At 34.3% G+C, this 20,768-nt stretch overlaps 3 protein-coding genes across 4 annotated transcripts; 2 read left to right on the top strand and 1 right to left on the bottom strand.

Moving 5' to 3' along the window:
• Positions 1 to 4,237: 4,237 nt before the first annotated feature.
• LOC101901132 (thioredoxin domain-containing protein 17-like) lies at positions 4,238 to 5,119 on the bottom strand. 2 transcript variants are annotated; one of them, XM_059121477.1, is made up of 4 exons: positions 4,994 to 5,119; positions 4,784 to 4,933; positions 4,626 to 4,710; positions 4,238 to 4,558 (listed from the first exon to the last, which is right to left on the bottom strand). In XM_059121477.1, the coding sequence occupies exons 2-4, from the start codon at positions 4,926 to 4,928 to the stop codon at positions 4,408 to 4,410; spliced, it is 381 nt and encodes a 126-aa protein (XP_058977460.1). In that variant the 5' UTR covers positions 4,929 to 4,933; positions 4,994 to 5,119; the 3' UTR covers positions 4,238 to 4,407. The 2 variants fall into 2 exon arrangements, with proteins under 2 accessions (XP_058977460.1, XP_005178368.1); XM_005178311.4 differs by having other exon boundaries at positions 4,784 to 5,099.
• A 2,679-nt stretch (positions 5,120 to 7,798) lies between these two features.
• LOC101900710 (dolichyl-diphosphooligosaccharide--protein glycosyltransferase subunit STT3B) lies at positions 7,799 to 10,609 on the top strand. The gene has a single exon (XM_005178308.4). The coding sequence runs from the start codon at positions 7,967 to 7,969 to the stop codon at positions 10,295 to 10,297; it is 2,331 nt and encodes a 776-aa protein (XP_005178365.1). The 5' UTR covers positions 7,799 to 7,966; the 3' UTR covers positions 10,298 to 10,609.
• Positions 10,610 to 12,495: 1,886 nt separating this feature from the next.
• On the top strand, positions 12,496 to 13,468 carry LOC131802187 (follicle cell protein 3C-1-like). The gene is made up of 2 exons (XM_059121787.1): positions 12,496 to 13,030; positions 13,242 to 13,468. The coding sequence occupies exons 1-2, from the start codon at positions 12,551 to 12,553 to the stop codon at positions 13,419 to 13,421; spliced, it is 660 nt and encodes a 219-aa protein (XP_058977770.1). The 5' UTR covers positions 12,496 to 12,550; the 3' UTR covers positions 13,422 to 13,468.
• Positions 13,469 to 20,768: the final 7,300 nt, after the last annotated feature.

Below are 20,768 nucleotides of genomic sequence, written 5' to 3'. Positions count from 1 at the left end.
TTTTGTTGGATTCATACAAAACAGGGATACTTTTGTGTTTCAACGGCTGGCACGGCTGTTGATACACCTTTTGTATTTCAATTGGTGTTATTGTTGTAACAATAACATTTAAATAATAACAGTAGTTAAGCAATAGCTGGGTACTTATTTCACCTACATTTATTTTTTTGCATTCGCATCTGCAAAGCTATTTGATATTTTGTTGTTGTTTTTTATTTCTTTCCCTTCTTTTTTTGTAACAAAAATATTACTTCAATTTAAAACACTTGTGTTAAACGTTATCCATTGCTTTTTCTTCCTCTTTACATTTTTCACTCCCACACACTCACTCACGCGCGATTTTTCTTTAGTGTTTTCTTTTTGTTTGCGCCGCAAAAAAACGCACACGGCATTTGGTCTTTCTACCCCGACGTTCGAAAGTACGCTAAATTGTCCATTGGCTCTCGTTGGCATTCGATTTGTTTATTCTGATTAGAAGGACCGCTGCTGCTGCTACTGCTGCGGCGACGCTGCTGCCGAGCACAGACGAGTTGCACTCAATTATACGAAGGTAGTGATTTGAGTGAGTTTGCTCCAAAAAACACACAGGCACAGAGAACATCATTTGTAAGAGCAAAGGAGAGAGTGGGTGAAAGTAATGTCTCTCTGTACTCACCACTGTGTGTGTGTTGTGTAAGAGCAACGAGAAATGTAAACAAAACAAATGTAGAACAAAATCGAGAAGAATTATTGCGGAAATTATCGACTGCCAAAAATGTACTTCCGTCGTTTCTACAAAGACAACACATGTGTGCCATGTATGTGTGTGTGTGCGCGTGGCTGTGTGTACCCAAAAGGGCCAGTATGTGTCAAAAGTAAACGGTAATGAAACCCAAAATCGTTTAAATTGTCGCATCATCCCTTTATCTCAACCCTTCGTTTTTTTGTTTGTATTGTAAATTTATACGTCAAGTTTATGTGTAAATATGTAGCTTCTCTCTTATCGGCCACTAGTGAGTTATCTTCATTGCACAATGGGTGGATTTTGTCTAAGAGCGGAAAGGGTGAGACAAACATGGATGAATTTTAAAAATAATTAGATTTTTTTAATAAAAAAAGTATTTTGTAAGAGAGGCAAAGCTATACACGCCGCAAACACAAAATGCAATAAGATAAAAATTAATTTTAAGGGGGGGAGTTAGGGCTTTTCAGTGGAAGCTAAGGGCTTTTCAGGGCCATTTCAGCGGATCAACGAAACTCCAACCGAATACATTTTGTTGAATTTTTGTGATGCACAATCAGAGCTCCTAACACGAACTAAGCTAAAATTGAATTTTTATCGGAATTTTGTGAAGGACAACCCCTGGAGTAGCTAAATCGAATCGGTGATTTTTAAATTACATCCCATGTCATAGATCTTCATGTGTTTTTTTTAATGAACCGAAATATCTGCAATCCCGAAGTAGGGATAGGGATTTTTTGGCAGTTTTGGAATTTAATCGAGCTTCAAATATTGTGGACCAACTAAATTTCAATCGTGGATTTTTCATTGGAATTTTGTGGTGGACCAATCGTGGATTTCGAAAAAATTTTAAAGATATTTTGTAATGCATCAACAAACTTCCAATAGGAGATTTATAAAATATCTCATATATCTCTCATGGATCTCATGGGAATTTTGTGATCAAATCTTTGTTATGGACATTTCGTAATGGGCGAATAGAGCTTCTGTCCTTAGTTCTATTATGAAATTGAAAAATTGAATTTTTGTTAGAGTTGTGGCAGTCATGTCATGGGGGAAATTTTATCAGAAATCCACAAAATCCATAAAATTCTCCCGATATTCGGTTTTTTTATTGTTTTAGCTACATTATTCATCGATTTTTTTTAGTTTGAATATTCTAATGGCTTATGACAAAAGTTACCTGTGCAGGTCCATATCGTTGTATAGTCCCTAATATAACAGCAACATTTGGTATTTTTAAGATTTTAACAGATTTCGTTCTAAATGGTGGATAGTATTCAAAGTAAACGTGAATTGTTAGAAAAAAATTGTTCATGAATTTTTATTAGATTTTTTAATCGTGAATTTTCATAAAAATCATGAATTTAATCGTGAATTTTTAGAAAAAAATTTTTATTCGTGTATTTTTATTAGTTTTTTTAATAGTGGATTTTTGTTAGGTTTCTCTAATCGTGGATCTTAATAAAAAAATATTTTGTTGTTGCAAAATGGTCAGGCTTAATCCCTTTATTGTTGTTTAAAAAAAATAAAATCGTTAACAAAAATAATATTAAAGTATTTTTTACTTTAAACATTTTTTTTTATTATAAAAAACTTTAAAACTTTTTTTCAATAATCATGGATTTTTATAAAAAATGTTATTTTATAATTTTTTTGTAAAATTATAAAAAAAATGTTGAAAATATCTCTTAAAGAATTTATAAATAATAAAAATTTTTAAATTATTTAATTATTTTTCTTTAATTGTTGAAAAGGAATTTTTCATTTAAAAATTATTATTATAACAATTTTTTCTATAATCATCAATTTTTATGAAACATTGTTCTTTTCTGGATAATTTTTTATAAAGAAAAATATTTTTAAAGATTTTTGTATAAAACAAAAAATTCAAAAAAAAAAAATAAAAATAATTTTTTTCAAAAATATTTTTAAAGAATTTTCCTTTTATAAATATTTTTTACAAAAATATTTTAAAAGCCATTTCCTTTAGTTCTGGATAAACTGTTATAACAGTTTTTTTATAAAGTCATGAAATTTTATAAAGAATTCTCCTAATTTTTGTAAATAATTTTTCTGTTATAAATAAGTTTTACTAAAAATATTTCTATATTCGCAAATTTTTAGTTATACACCTGTTTTTTGTACAGAATTTTTTAAAAAATATTTATAAAGAAATTGTTCAAAGATAACTTATAGCGGATTTTAATAAAGATTTTTTTTATTTTATAACGATTTTTATCCAACTTCTGTTTTAAATTCCTCATAAAAGAAAATATATTTTTTTTTACTTTCGGTATGTCAAAAACATTATATATTTTTCGTTTTTAAACAATTTTAATACAGAATTTATTTTATAATCGTGGATTTTTCAAAGAACTTTTAATTTTTTTTAAATTTCGTTCAAAAGCTCCCATTCAATAGCTCAACTCTTCCAATGTCAATAACTCGACTGGACATAACAAGATTGTAGATGGATTACATTATTAAATGACTGCTAATCATTGATTGTCAATTCTTAAAACCCCAGGTCCTTAAAGAAAACATTGTGAAAGATCCATCTTTAATATCTCAAGTAGTCCTTGAGAACAGTATTCTTTAGCAACACATGTTTATTAGCTCGACTGAAATTTTAAAATATAATAATATAAATAATATAAAAAAAACTGTAAGTTTGGCCGGGCCGAACTTTGAATACCCATTTGGAACGAATTTGGCAATTATCAAAAAAATAAAATCCTTTAAAAATTTTGTTAAAATCTTAAAAGTACCGAATATAGTCCTCATATGAGGTTTCATACGACGACGTGGACCTGCATAGGTAACTTTTGTCATAAGCCATCACAATATTCAAATGGGAAACTTGAATAAAAAAGTTACGTGAATAATGTCGCTAAAATCATCAAAATACCGAATATCGGGAGGTACCGCTATATGGGGGCTATACGAAGACTTGGACCTGAACAGACAATCCCCTGTCATAGGCTGTAGCATCCATTACGAACTTCAAATACCAAATTTGAAAGAATTCCGGCGAATAACGTCGCTAAAATCATCAAAATACCGAATATCGGGAGGTGACACTATATGGGGGCTATACGAAGACGTGGATCTACACAGACAATTTTCTCTCTTGTGTTGTAATATCCATTTCGAACTTCAAATACCAAATTTGAAAAAATACCGGTGAATAATGTCTCTAAAATCATCAAAATATCGAATATCGGGAGGTACCGTAATATGGGGACTATACGAAGACGTCGACCTGTACAGACAATTTTCTGTTTTAGGCTTTAGTATTCATTACGAACATCAAATACCAAATTTGAAAGAATTCCGGTGAATAATGTCACTAAAATCATCAAAATACCGAATATCGGGAGGTACCGTTATATGGGGGCTATACGAAGACTTGCACCTGCACAGACAATTTTTAATCCACAATAAATAACCTAACGTAGCATTAATTTATTAAAAATTATAGAAAGAAATTAAAAGCTATACAAATTATGGATAGCCTTTGGAATCTCGGTAATGCTTTCCGTCCGATCCAGCTTGATATATCTTCAATAATTTTCACATCATTCCTGCTTTATTACAAAACATTATAAACTTAATTTTATCGGGTTATGTACAGAAATCCAGGCCATAATTTAAAAACATCATATAAAACAGCTCAAATAGCTTTAGTCTTCAGTAAAGAACATTTCTAATAGATCGGGCTTTTCACATTGGTCACCCTCCAGACGTATGACCGTTTGCCAGCGAATCAGTGTGGGAATAACCATCAACTTGAGGCGGGCATCTTCACGGAAGGGATTTTTCATGTCTTTCCAACTAAAAAAAATTTAAAATTATATAAATATTATTAATTGAATCACAGAAGATTAGTTATTTTACTCACAAAGGTCTATTGCCCACGTCGACAGTTAGGAAAACAGAATCATCATCGGCAAATTCTTTGACGGCAGCCTCAACTTTGGGTCCAGCTAATAGAATTATAATATAATTTGTTATTATTCTTATAAATTGAATTTGTTATAAATTACAAACTGTACCTACCCACATTGCAATCGGGACACCAGCTGACACCATTTTCATCCTTCTCACCGGTGAAATAGACAAATAATTTTTTGCCACATTTGCTCAGTTCTTCGACGGATTTTTCGAAGCCATCAAAACCTTTGGCATGTTCCACTCGCACCATTTTCCCTGTTGTTAACCTACTTTGTTACTGGATCGAATGGTAAGAATATTTTGGTTTTATCTCACCGATAGATTTACTAATCAAGTGATTTTTTTGTTTAACTTTTATTGAGCAGAGATAAAGGGTATTGATAATGACCGGTAAATATGTTGTCAACAAGGCGTAAACATAAGGTGACCGTGTTGAGTAAATTGTGGAGGTAGCAGGTGATACTAGGTTTACATTTACTGTGAGAGTTGGTGATTTGTTTTGTGAAGACTTTTAAAATTAAAGAAGAAGCTTAATGGCTGGTAAGGAATTTTAATGTAAATCCGACTTTAGAATACTACTTACTTAATAATATGAATTATTATACCCTCCGGTATGGAGAATGGCAGAAGAATACAGGTAGATGCATTAACGCTTTGGAGCATCAAAAATTTTTAAATGTTTTTTTGTTTATTGTGTTTTTTTTAACAATTTTTACAAATTTAAATAATTTTTCATTCAACATTTTCAATTCCAAATTTAGTTTGACAGTTCATTGTCCCAGCAGCTGTGTTGATGTGTCTACCCATGGTACAATGAAGAGAAGGTAGGTCAACTTTGAAAAAATTGCAAGTATAGAGGTCTACCTGTTTGGCTTGTATTGTCAGAAATAGTATCAAATCAATAACAAAATCAAACAACTTGTTGCATTTATTTTGAATAAATAGTTGAAAACCGCGAAAACTGAATAAAAGGTCAACACTTCTTTTCAAAACCAGGTTCTATATATCTCTAAAGGTTTATTTCGCTACAAAAACTCTAGATTTTGTCGAAGCATACGATGAAATAAACATTTTGAAAACATCCGAATTTGAATGTTTTCTGAACAATTTTTTTGTTATTGAAAAGAAAACACATACATAAACAAATAAAGATGACATATTAAGCCAAGAAAATAAAAAAATTGAAATCATATGGTATCATAGCCCTACCTTGATATCATTGTACCATGTGTCTACCTATATTCTTCTACCATGGTATGGAGGGTATATTAAGTTTGTCATTACGTTTGTAACACTGCGAAATATACATTTTAGGCCCCACAAAGCATAAAATTCTATGTCGATCTAGCAAAGTCCGTCCCTCTATCCGTCTGTGAAATCACTCTTGCTTCCGAACGAAATAAAGTAAGTTGATAAAAATTTACTCAAATGTGTATTATGTCTGCAGGACTTTTGATATTGAAATTGGGCCATGTAGGTCGACGTCTTCGTATAGACCCCATGTACCTCCCGATATTCCGTATTTTGATGATTTTAGAGACATTATTTAACGGAACTATTTCAAATTTGGTATTTGAAGTTCGTAATAGATACTACAGCATAAGACAGAAAATGGGCCATGGGCCGTCTTCGAATAGCCCCCATAAAATGGTACCTCCCGATATGCGATATTTTGATGATTTTAGCGACATTATTTAACGGAATTATTTCAAAATTGGTATTTGAAGTTCGTAATGGATGCTACAGTATAAGACAGAAAATGGACCATGTAGGTCCACGTCTTCGTATGGCCCTCATATAACGGTACCTCCCGATATGCGGTATTTTGATGATTTTAGCGACATTATTTACTGGAACTGTTTTTTTTTTCGTATTTGAAGTCCGTAATGAATACTACAGCTTATTTTGTTTGTGCAGGTCAACATGTTCGTATAGCCCCCATACAGCAGTGCTTCCCGGTACTCGGTATTTTGATGATTTTAGCGACATTATTTACCGATTTTTTTTCAAATTTCGCATTTGAAGTTCGTAATGGATACTACAGCCTATGCCAGAAACAGGTCAACGTTTTTTAAACCCCATGGTTCCTCCATATATTCGGTATTTTGATGCTTTTAGGTACATTATAAACAGATTTTCTTCAAAGTTTCGCATTTGAATATTGTAATAGCTTACGACAAAGTTGCCTATGCAGGTCCACGTCGTCGTAAAGACTCTAGTATACGGCTGCATTCGATATTTTAAGATTTTAACAGAATTTTTAACGGATTTTTTTATTTTTATTTATTATTTTTTTTTTCATATTGCCAAATTTTTTACCAAATGGTGGAGGGTATTCCAACTTCGGCTCGGCCTAACTTACAGCTTTTTTACTTGTTTTAAATATAAAACAGAATCCAAAAGTTCCAATTGTTACAAAGAAGAATAGCCAATGTGAATGCAAATAAAATGATATAAATAAGAATGGCTCAAATAGAATGAAAAGTAAGCAGAACTATTAGAATTGCACAGTTCACAAACGAACTACATTGATACGCCAAACAATTTAAAAAAGTTTTTCAAAAATATTTAGATTTTATATGTTTTCTTATAGGACGCAAATCGGAGGTTGTTATGATATTCATTTTTCAACAATTTTTACAAATTTCAATAATTTTTTAATTAATAATTTTTCATTTATCATTTTCAATTCCAAAATCGGTTTGACAGTTCATTGTCCCAGCAGCTGTGTCGATGCGACTACCTGTATTCTTCTACCATGGTTTCATTCTAGTCTAGTTCAGTTCAGCAGTTTATTCACATATTAAATTACGGCTTCCACTGTGCTAAAGATTTTATTAGACGGTATTTTTTTATAAATATGTGCTGCCGATTTTACTATCTATGTGCATTTCAGTTTAATTATTTTCCATCCCACACTTACATTTGCTTTTTATTTCCTTTGATTACATTGTTTTTATATTATGTTTACATCACCACAACACATACTTGAGCGCCATCTACATAATATCCCAAATCAACATTGGTGAAAGTTTACCACGTCAAACAATCGAGTAACATTCACAGTGAATTGATAACTCACTGATTTTTGTTTGCCGGCTCAACTCGATAAAAGTTTTTTCCACAGCGAATCAATCAAACGAGACCAACACATACAGCCCCGTGGAGAAGAAGAAGAAAGAATTACGTGTCATTGTAGTAAACAGGCAAGATTCTAATCGATAATTAGTAGTCAAGACCTGAAAGTGATATAGTTTTTTCTTCGTCGTGGTCAACTGGCGGAGCGACATGAATCGTCCTGCGTCGAAAATCTTCAATAGAACTGCCGGTTACAGCAGTTTGATAACCTTTGCGGTCCTATTGATTGCCTGGTTAGCCGGCTTTTCCTCGCGTCTCTTTGCTGTAATCCGGTTCGAGTCGATTATTCATGAATTCGATCCATGGTTCAATTACCGGGCCACAGCCTATATGGTGCAACATGGTTTCTACAAATTCCTGAATTGGTTCGATGAGAGAGCGTGGTATCCGCTGGGTCGCATTGTGGGCGGCACCGTTTATCCCGGCCTGATGATAACATCGGGCAGCATCCACTACCTGCTGCATGCCTTGAACATTCCAGTGCACATACGTGATATTTGTGTATTTCTGGCCCCCGTTTTCAGTGGCCTAACAGCTATTTCCACGTATTTGCTAACCAAAGAGTTGTGGTCGTCGGGTGCTGGTCTATTTGCTGCCAGTTTTATTGCCATTGTGCCGGGCTATATCAGTCGCTCGGTGGCCGGTTCATATGATAACGAAGGCATTGCCATCTTTGCCCTACAATTCACCTATTTCTTGTGGGTGAGAGCTGTGAAGACAGGTTCAGTGTTTTGGTCTGCCGGAGCTGCCTTGTCATATTTCTACATGGTATCCGCCTGGGGTGGCTATGTGTTCATCATCAACTTGATCCCTCTGCATGTGTTTGTGTTGCTGATAATGGGCCGGTACTCGTTGCGTTTGTTGACAAGTTACAGCACCTTCTATATCTTGGGATTGATCTTATCTATGCAGATACCATTTGTGGGTTTCCAACCCATTCGCACCAGTGAGCATATGGCTGCCTTGGGTGTATTCCTGTTGCTGATGGCTGTGGCTGCTTTGAAACATTTACAATCGGTGCTGTCGAAGAGTGAATTCAAGAGGCTGTTTATTGTTGGTGGCCTGTGTGCAGCTGCTGTGGTATTCCTCGGTGTGGTGACCCTGACTGTCATGGGTGTCATTGCTCCATGGAGTGGTCGTTTCTACTCCTTGTGGGATACTGGCTATGCTAAAATCCACATTCCAATTATTGCCTCGGTCTCGGAACATCAACCCACCACCTGGTTCTCATTCTTCTTCGATCTACACATTTTGGTGTGTGCCTTCCCGGTGGGTGTGTGGTATTGCGTCAAGAAAATCAATGATGAGCGAGTATTTGTGGTGCTGTATGCCATTAGTGCGGTATACTTTGCCGGTGTCATGGTACGTCTCATGTTGACCCTCACTCCTGTGGTTTGTATGTTGGCCGGTGTTGCCTTCTCGGGACTCTTGGATGTTTATTTGAGAGAAGATAATAGCTGTCCTGCAGCAGCAGCCGCCGTGTCGAACAGCGAAGAGAATGATGAAAGTCCTGCGGAGAAGAAATTACTTTACGACAAGGCTGGTAAACTGAAGCACCGTGTAAAGCATGATCCCCAACAGCAAGAAGGTACCAATGGTGTGGGCTCCAATCTTCGCAGCATTGTGATCTTGGCCATACTGATGATTCTAATGATGTTTGCCGTTCATTGTACCTGGGTAACCAGCAATGCCTATTCCAGTCCCTCTATCGTTTTGGCCTTCCACAACAGCCAGGATGGTTCCCGCAACATTTTAGATGATTTCCGTGAAGCTTACTATTGGTTGTCGCAGAACACCGCTGACGATGCCCGCATCATGTCCTGGTGGGATTATGGTTATCAAATAGCCGGCATGGCAAATCGAACTACTCTGGTGGACAATAATACTTGGAACAACAGTCACATAGCCTTGGTGGGTAAGGCCATGTCCTCCACCGAAGAGAATGCATATGAAATTATGACATCTCTGGATGTGGATTACGTTTTAGTAATCTTTGGCGGTGTCATTGGCTATTCGGGTGATGATATCAACAAATTCCTGTGGATGGTACGTATTGCCGAGGGTGAACATCCCAAGGATATCAAGGAAAGTGATTACTTCACAGATCGTGGTGAATTCCGTGTGGATAGTGAAGGTGCTCCCGCTCTGCTCAATTGTTTGATGTACAAGCTGAGCTATTATCGTTTTGGTGAACTAAAATTAGACTACAGAGGACCGGCTGGGTACGATAGAACCCGCAATGCTGTCATTGGCAATAAAGATTTCGATTTAACCTACTTAGAGGAGGCATATACCAGCGAACATTGGCTGGTACGCATATATCGCGTCAAGAAACCCCATGAATTTAACCGACCCGCCCTTAAGGCTGACGATCGTCTTGTCTCGCCGACAAACTTTGTGTCGCGTAAGAACTCAAAACGCAAGCGTGGTTACATTAAGAGTAGACCTGTTGTAGTCAAAGGAAAAAGAAGTCAAAAATAAATAAAACAAAAGTTTTTTGTAATTATTTTATTTTTTCTATAGAATTCTTTTTAATTTGCAACAACAACCACAAAAATGGTAGAATGCGACAGTGCAGTAGGTTTGCCTGACTGACTGAAATAGAATATAATTGGTATTGAATGAAGCAGTGCATTTCTGTTTGCAAGTTTATATGTTATATAAAGAAAAACAAAAAACAAAAACACAAATAAATATTATTTCCAATTATACAATCGATGTGTGTGTGACTTCAATTTAATAAATAAAATTAATAAATGAATGAGTTTTTATTCACAAAGTAATAAAATCAAAGATATGGTGTTGCTTTTACTTTTAATTATGGGATTAAGTGATAAGAAGTGATTGGCTGTTAAGAATATAATTTTAAAGGAACGCGAGAGCATGACTAATAGGAAAGAGAGGTAAAATAATGAATTTTTCAAAATTTCAGAAAAAATCTACAGGAGGAGTCAAAAATAAGCTGCAAAGAGCGTCCTAATTCTACTTTGGTAAACTCTCGCATTTTTTTAATTTTTCTTCAAAGGTAGGTAATTTGAACCCCGATTCCCGGAAAGTGTTTTTTCTTTGGGAACGAACCAGGTTATCCAGATGTCTGGGTTTAAGACCATTCGTAGAATAGTAGTGAAATAACTCACTGACCGAGACTAAACGAGTGAAGCTAGAATATTGGAATTTTGCACGAAGAACAGTCTTGACCTCCCCCACCGGTCTGTCTTTTGTCTGCAGGCAGGTTAAGTTCAAAGATGGGCTACATCGGTACACGATACCCCCCCCCCAAAATTCTACACAAGGAAGTCTCTGTGAGAACTTTACCCCGGAAAAGAATTGTCTATATAGGTCCACGATATATGCGGTATTTTGCTGATTTTAGCCACATTTTTCAATGGAATTGTCCGAAATTTAATATAGCACCCATATAACGATACCCCAAGATATTCGGTATTTCCAGGATTTTTGCGGGATTATTCACCGGAATTGTTTGAAATTTAGTATTTGGATTTCGTAATGGATTTTATAGCCTATGACAGGTCCACGTCTTCATATAGTCCCCATATTTGATGATTTTCGCAACAATATTAACCGGAATTGTTTCAAATACGGTATTTGAAGTCTGCAATGGATATTACAGCATATGTCTGTGCAGGTCGTCGTATTGCCCTCATATAACGGTACCTCTCGATATTCGGGATTTTGATGAGCTTAGCCATTATTCACAGGGAAATTTTCAAATTTAGTATTTGAAGTTCGTAATGGATACTACAGCCTATGACAGAGAATTGTCTGTGCAGGTCCACGCCTTCGTATAGCCCCCAAATAACGGTACCCCCCGATATTTGGTATTTTGATGATTTTAACGACATTATTCAAAGGAATTGCGTTAAATTTCGTATTGGAAGTTCGTGAGCAGGACCTGTATAGTACCCATACAACGGTTTTCATTAATGTGGTAGTTATCGGATTTTTTTTTTTTTTTTTTTTTGAAAAATGTCAAGTTCCTTCCATTTGGTAGTCCAAATGGTATTAAAAGTTCGGCTCAGCCGAACTTAGCTGCTTTTCAACTAGTTTTCATTTACAGCCCTCATAAAATGTGAGTTTATTCATCAATCTATTGCGAAGATGCCTGTATTTTAATAAATAGTTATATGTTGAGAATATATATCCCGATACCCCAATACAACAGAACTAGATCAAATATGCCTGGGTGAGTCTATTTAAAAATTAGATCTACTATATTTATTATTGGGATCTCACATTCCAAAAGTTTTTCTCACAGAGATGACTACATTGGGTCCGAAAAAAAAAAAACTCGCCACAATGGCCAGAGAAGTTCATCAACGTTTAATTATTTGAATGTAAACTTGAACCTCAACTTCAAGATTAAACATGCGGTCATATTACATTGCGCTCTTGTAGAAAATTACGACGCCTAAAATTTGTTTACAAAGCGAAAAAAATCATAGTAAAAACTATTTGGCATCAGCATTTTTTTTCTTTGAAAGAACTCTAGACATGATGTGATGAGTGGTGGCGTCCAACTAATTAGTCTTGATGGAAATAAAAGCATGCGAAAAATGTGCCGAAGAATACAGTCTACGTTTGGAAATGGGTAAGTGAAATACACCAAAGAACTGACTTGAAATAAGAATCTAAAGACCTTTCCAATTTTTAGCCCAGCTTAAATCATCAACAACACCAAACTCAACATGGAAATCCATATTGTTTTTTATCGTCATGTATCTAGCAGTGGCGGATGCAGTCATCACAAAAATACCCTACAAAAATACAATTTTGTCTGAAGATAAATCCCTAAAGAAACCGCTGGGTCTAAATGAAAAATCCACAGCTAACCCTTTATCCACAGAGGACACAAATGACAGTACCACCGAATTAGCTTCCGAAGAGAGTTTTGAATCCTCTACAGATTCAAAGCTGTCTCTAACCACGGCCGAAGAGGAAAGAATTCTAAAATCTACAACTTTACCCACAAAAATGTCGGTAAAATTACCAAAGAAATCTCGCTTAAGCAGTAATCGTTTGACAAATTCAACCGAACTTGTTCCATGCACCTGTGGTATTTTTCTAAATTCCCAGTTTACCAAAGGCTCCACAGATCCTCCGCGTGGCGAAGCAGTTATATCGAACTTATTGGATCGTACATTTCCCTGTAATGGAATCGGACAGAGGCAGTGTCAAACTAAATGTCTGGAACAGGTAAGAAAGCAGGGTGGTAATAAGAACACAGAAACTTGTATTTAAAATGAATCCGATCCTTAACAAAAGCGAAACAAATTGTCGCTAGTCGCGTTCAAATTTTTGAAAAAAAAAAAAAAAACGTTCATAAAACAGGAAATAAAAATCCAACTCAATATTAAAGAGCATAAAATATTAACCAAAATATTTTTTTAATATTTTCTCTGTTTAGATTGCCCGCCACCTGCCGAATTCGGCCAATATCCTTTGTGCTGCCTTAGATCATGATATACACAAACAGCGCGCATATTTATTCACCAAAAACTGTCAAGATGTTTGGGTCAACACCAATTTAGCTGCGGGACGAGAATATTGTTGTAAAAATCGTGAACCTTATAGTTGTAAAAAATAGCACTGATTATTTGCACACAATTAAAAAGCTAAGAATCAAATATAAAATATCAGTATTAAAGAATTAATTCCATTAATAAACAAAAATAAATAAATGAGAGAAAGATAGTCAGGATTAATTCGAGCGTTGTTTAAATATTTCTATATAACCGTCTAGTCACACGAAGAAAGATATTACGCTTGGGATATTTGACATTAGAAATGGCATATCTGGGCCAAAGAAAAGTCAGGTCCAAATTCAGGTATTTGAATGCGCCTGCCAACCTCCAACATATAATAAAGGGTAAATTTGTCATTTGTTATTCCATTTGCAACACCTCGAAATATTCGTCGGGGACCCCAACATGTAAAAAAAACATTAAGTTCGACCGGGCTGAACTTTTAATACCCTCCGCCATTGGCTAAAAAAAAAAATTATATAAAATTATCTGAGTTCAAAAGTGTTCTACAAATACCAGTAAGACCGTTTGGATAATGCTGTTAAACTTTTCAAAAAACCATAGATTGGGTGAGGCTATTCTATGGAGGCCATACCAAAACGGGAAAGGCTATCGACAATTGTATACTTCTAGGATTGCCATCTACCAAATCTTCTTAAATACTAAATTTGAAAAAATTTCGTGGGTATATGTGACTAGGATTATCAAAATACCAAATATCGCTGGTTATCGTTTCATGTGCGCCATAGGAAAACATGGATCATAGATCAGCCTTGCTCATAATATATGCATTAGTAGTGGTAATAGACTCTCTCGCCCTGCCAAATCAATGGCAAATAAGAATCGAGAGAGAATACATGTGCCAGATATTCAATGTTCTGCCACCGGAGCGAGGACCCAATAAGAACTTCAAGCACAATTTTTTAGATAAATTCGTGGAAAAATGGCAAAAATCATCAAAACACCGAATATCGGGAGGTACCGTTGTATGGGGGTTATACCAAAATTACCTTTTTTCTTATTTTATTTTTAATGTGTGTCGAAAATGTTTATATACATATGTTTATATGAAAGTGAAGGGAAAGAACCACCAATTATATGTGTTTTTTTTAATTTTTGGATTTTTTTTTCAAAATGAAGTCAAAATTTAAAAGACTCCATGTGCGTTTTTAGAATTTTGATTTTTCTTCACACCCAAAAAAAATTAAAATTTGGTGTTTTTCGCGTTAATTTTCCGTTGACATGCAAAAACAAGCTCTTAAATATTTACTCTTACAGTTTGAAATTTCATAACACTTTTTACATATTTTAATAACTAAGCGAAGGCATAAAGGCATAAAATCGACTTACCACTCATTGACGATAAAACCACTCGTTGAAATTAATCATCACACAAAAGCTAAAAAAATTGCGATTTTTCTCTTGTATCCAAGTAGACCACACTTGTATTTTTTGTTATGTGAACATTTCCTTTTTTATTTTGCTGAGCTTTGTGAGACAGAGATGCACGTATTTCGTTGGTTGAAAGCACACACCAACGAACAAACTTCTTAACACACGAACACATATACACTTTACATTTTATTTCTAAGATTTCTAAATAAATTTTATTTTAATTTAAATAAACTTTATTTTAATTTTTCTGTGCATGAGAATTTGTTCAAATTTCCATATACCTATTATCAACCTATTTTAACACAATACCAAAAATGTAACATGAAAGCACTCACTTGCATTTTTTGCGAAGATTTAATATTTAAGTTTAAACATTTTACTTTTAAATTCACTAAAAGTCACCAGGAAGTATTTGCACTTATTTCTTGTTTTAAACACCAGTTCGGCAAAACACGTCCGTCCATTTTAACACCCGACCGATAACTAATGTTTCGTTTTTTTGTTCTCAAATCTTCTAATGAGATTTTAAATCAGAGTAATAAATGAGAATATTTACATAAAAACATTTAAAAACAGTAATGCCAACAACAAATACCAAAAGTTGCATTGCAATATCTACATGACACTCTTCTTCAATAACGGACAAACAAAGAGAAATATAAAGTTTTAGACTTTTCTCTCCTCTCCTATTTTTTAATGCAATGGATGAGGTCGATACATACAAACATGTTCATATGGGCCACCATGCCACATTATGGTACACTTTTAAGGATAGCCGTGTCTGATCTACGAGTGCAAATCTCTCTGTATTATGTTTAAGAGAGCACTCATATGGCAACAACGTCAAGAAAGAGCAGGAAGATGTTCCCATACTTCAAAAGACGAATAAAATTTGCCTTAAATGTTGGTTCAACCCAATTAACAAAAAAAAAAAAACAAAGTTCTACGATCTTCTACCATGAGGGAAAAATCTTCGAAAATATATATGTACGGCGGCTTTTCCGGTAAAATTTACTTAGTGACCTGTACTTTCTCTGCACCTATACTTCTCCTGTATGCATGTATTCCACACATGTATTGTTTGCTATGCAACGTTTCCTCTTTTATTTTGCAAATCTTTGTGAGACAGAGATGCACCTTTTTCATTGAGTGGTAGCACACACCAACGAACAAACTTCATAACACAAGCACACATATACACTTTACACTTCATTCCTATACATCGGTAAATTCCCGCCAAAACGAAACAAATTTGCGTCTTTTGTGTTAAAACAAGAAAATGGAAATGAAAATTATGAAATGGCCACAAGTTAACAATACATAAACATGCATAGATTTGACTTAAGACAAATAAGTTTCATGTTACCTTACTGTGTGTGAAAATTTTTTGGATTTGCCAAACTTTTTGATGCATTTATTATAAAAAATGCAATTTACAAAACACTCACTTGAAATTTCTGTTAGTATTTATGATAATCAGTCCAAATAATTTTCTTTTTAATTCACTAGAAGTCGCCAGTTTTTTTGTTTCATTTTTTTTCACTTTTGATTTGTTAAACATCCGCGTTCGACAAAACACGTCCGTCCATTTCAACAACCGACCGATAAACTAAACTTTTAAATTCTCAATTCTTCTAAATGAGATTTCAAATCAGAGCATCAAATGAGAATATGTGCAAACACATGTACGCACATAACTCTTCAAGAGGATAAAGGAAATGAGCAATCTACTCCAAAAACAGTGAAGTCTACACAAATTGTTAAAAGTTGCATTGCAAAATCTATATCACACTTCAATGTAAGAAAAAAATCTGCAAAAGAGAGCGATTCAAGAGAAAAACTTTTACAGCTCTTTTGCTGAGAGTTTGCAAATTCTGGCCGGACAATCATTTGCAACTCTTCTTCCTTTTAAAAACCGTGTTCTAGAACATGAGCTGCAAAAAGAGAGAGATAATTTAAAAGAAAATTAAAATTCTGTTTTCTTTATATTTTACGATTCCATTTAATTGTTTTTAAACATGAATGTTTCCCAAAATAATTTTTAGTGCAAATGGATAACAAATATTTGTATAAATAATGACTTAACACCGATTTGTTCGTGATTTAAATAAGCAAAGAGAAATTTGGCTGGTAAGAGATATTTTTCTTGAGCAGTGCTGTTTTAAATTCAACGGTTATCTGTTTTGCGCAAGCAATTTAAAAATATTTTTATTCAGAGCAGCCCTGAACATGAGCCAAAAAAAGAGATAATTTAAGAGAAAATTAAAATTCTGTTTTTCTTTATATTTCACAGTTTCATTTAATTGTTTTTAAACATGAATGTTTGACAAAATAATTTATAAAGCAAATGGATAAAAAAAATTGTATAAATAATGTCTTAACACTGTTTTGTTCTTGATTTAAATAAGCAAAGAGAATTTTGACTGGAAAAAGATATTTTTTTCCTTGAGCAGAGTTGCCGATAACTAAAATCAGCACTGCTCAAGAAATATATCTCTTTCCCGTGTTCTAGAACATGAAGCGAAAAAAGAGATAATTTAAGAGAAAATTAAAATTCTGTTTTTCTTAATTTTTTAACGATTCCATTTAATCATTTTTAAATATGAATGTTTGCCAAAATAATTTATAAAGCAAATGGATAAAAAATATTTTTATAAATAATGACTTAACACTGTTTAATTCTTGATTTAAATAATCAAAGATAAATTTGACTGGAAAGAGATATTTTTTCTTGAGCAGCGCTGATTTACATACAAGAGGATAAAGAAGGATAAAAACAGTGATGCCAACAACAAATACCAAAAGTTCAATTGCAATATCTACATGACACTTTTCTTTAATGCGGACAAACAAAGAGACATTTAAAATGTTTGACTTTTCTCTCCTCTCCTATTTTTTTAATGCAATACAAACATATTCAAATGGACCACAACATCACATTAAGGTAAAATTGTAAGGATAGATGCTTTGCGAATGCAAAACTCTTAAGTTTGAGAGATCGCACATATTGGAACATCGTCGAGAAAGGTAGGTAAACGTTGCCAAACTTCAAAAAAGTGTGTTAATGAAAATGAAATAATTTTTGCCTTTATTTTTGGTTCAACAAAATTCAAACAAAACAAAGTTCTACTATTTTCTACCATGTGGGAAAATCTTTGAAAATATGTATGTACGGCGGCTTTTCCGGTAAAATTTACTTAGTAACCTGTACTTCCTCTGCACCTATACTTCTCCTGTGTGCATGTATTCCACACATGTATTGTTTGCTATACAACGTTTCCTTTTTATTTCGCAAAGCTTTGTGAGACAGAGATGCACATATTCCGTAATGTGACAGCACACACCAGCGAACAAACTTAATAATACAAGCACACATATGTATATACTTTTCATTTCTATACATCGGTAAATTCCCGCCAAAATGAAACAAAGTTGCGTCTTTTGTGTTAAAACAAGAAAATGGATATTAAAATTATGAAACGGCCACAAGTTAACAATACAAAAACGTGCTTAGATTTGACTTAAGACAAATAAATTTCATGTTACCTTGCTGTGTGTGAGAAATTGTTGAATTACCCAAACACTTTGATGCATTTTTTATAAAAAAAGGCAATTTACAAAACATTCACTTGAAATTTCTGTTTCTGTTAACGATCATCATTTTCAACATTTTATTTTTTAATTCACAAGAAGTCACCAAGAACGATATGTATTTATTTGTTATAATTACAGTTTTTTCTTTTTTAATTTGTTAAACATCCGCGTTCCACAAAACACGTCCGTCCATGTCAACAACCGACCGATAAACTAAACTTTCATATTCTCAATTCATCTAAATGAGATTACGAATCAGAGCATCAAATGAGAATAGGTGCAAACACATGCTCGTACATAACTCTTCAAGAGGATAAAGGAAACGAGCAATCTACTCCAAAAACAGTGAAGTCTACAAAAATTGTTAAGAGTTGCATTGCAAAATCTACATCACACTTCAACATAAGAAAAAAAAAAAAAACAAGAGAGAAACTGTTACAGCTCTTTTGCTGAGACAATCATCGGACAATCGGACAATCATTTGCAACTCTTCTTCCTTTCCAATTTAAAAATATTTTTATTTTGAAACTCAGGAGCTTAATCGTTTTTTTTTTTTTTTTTTGAGAGCAAAGAGAGTGAGAGAGAGCAAAGCAAGTTAATTCATCCTTTTATGGCTCATTTTCCTTCTTATTTTTTAATAAAATACAATTTTTTATATTTTCGCGAGTTTTATTTCGTTTTAACTGCCTTGTAGATGGTCCAAATGAATGACATGCAATTTTGTGTGTTTGTGAAAATATGTATGTATGCGACACACCTACGATGCATGAAGTAAAATCACAACTTTTTGATTTTTCTCATGCATGTCGCTCGATTTTGACATGTGTTCAGTGGAGGCATCATGCATATTCTCATTTGCGACTTTTTTCAAAGGGAATGGCTGCATACAGTTGTCGGATAATGAGAACATTTTTTTTTTGAATTGTTGGAAGTTTACCGGTTGTTTCCAGCATGAACCGTGTGCGCTGAAAGCTTCAAGCACGCGTACACGATTTGATGTCATGCATTTTTACCGTCTGCAGGGCACTTTATTGCGGAGTGTTTACAGTTTTCTTGTAAGAGAATAAAACTAACTTCTCTACTCTCTCAGTAAAAAAATTCACTGGACAATTCCCCAGAAAAAAAAAACGAGCAAATGGCAGATGAATAAAAAAATAATGAGCAAGTGAAAGACATTAAATGTAACCTATTCCACCTACATAGGTGGTTGAAATGGCTACGTTTTGACATTAATATTTTTTGATAAAAAAATTCACTTTTGCTAGTTGCGGTGCACGTTCTCTAACAGGAAATGAAAAATATTTGAAATATGTCTGAATGTTCCCGTTCTGCAATATTTTAAAAAATACAATAACTGTACAGTTATTATTGTTGCTTGATTACACTGCTAAAATGTTGGACTTTTAAATACCGGATATCGGCTGGTACCGATCCATATAAAATTGTCAAAATTGTCTTAATCGAAACAATTAACGTCGGTCTGTTCTTCTGCACTGACAGGTCCGAGATGAAAGAAAGTTATCTACGAAAAACGCAAGATTAGATACACTCCTATAAATGGAGCAGGAGTTGTAGAGTATTCCAAATTTTCGCGATCAGGGCGACATCAGGGAAGGAAAGTATCATCCAATTTGGAATCTCAATCCTTGGAGGTCCATTGTTCTTATCCTCATTCTCACGGAGCAGGAGCTGTAGAGTATTCCAAATTTTCGCGATCAGAGCGACATCAGGGAAGGAAAGTATCATCCAATTTGGAATCTCAATCCTTGGAGGTCCATTGTTCTTATCCTCATTCTCAAGGACAGGATCATCCAATTTGGAATCTCAATCCTTCGAGGTCCATTATTCTCATCCCCTTTATAGAAGTGAAATGTATATACAGGTGTCTTGTGTTGATGGAAATATTGAGTCATCTGAATGGAATATTGAGAATGGAATGTTTTATGAGCTTCATGAATATCAAAATTTTGACCCTTGTGAGGGAGGTACTTGATGGAGTGGACCGATATTGTCCATTTTCCCACCTAACCTAGCACTGATACAAATATTAGGATTTGAAAAGTTGGAACAAACTCGGTTTATCCTTCCTCTTTCTTTGCTGTAAATTATTTTCTTTGAAAATGTTGACATTTTGTGCGGGAGGTATTAGAAAGAGTGGACCGATTTAGCCCATCTCCAAACTCGATATAAGTTTGACAGTAATATTACGATGTACCAAGTTTGGACCAAATCGGATATTCACTTCGAGCGTTATCGTGTGCACAGACAGACGGACGGACGGTCATCACTACATCGACTCCAAATGTCCTGAACCGGATTTGGTCCAAAGAGTCCTAGTGTCTAATGATATATCATTCAAATGATATATACCCACTCTAGCCATATGGCTGAGGGTATAAAAACGGTGTAGCTCTTATACA

This window comes from Musca domestica, unplaced genomic scaffold, assembly GCF_030504385.1.
Source record: "Musca domestica strain aabys unplaced genomic scaffold, Musca_domestica.polishedcontigs.V.1.1 2, whole genome shotgun sequence".
Taxonomy (NCBI): Eukaryota; Metazoa; Arthropoda; class Insecta; order Diptera; family Muscidae; genus Musca; species Musca domestica.
This window is presented reverse-complemented; position numbering and strand designations above follow the sequence as displayed.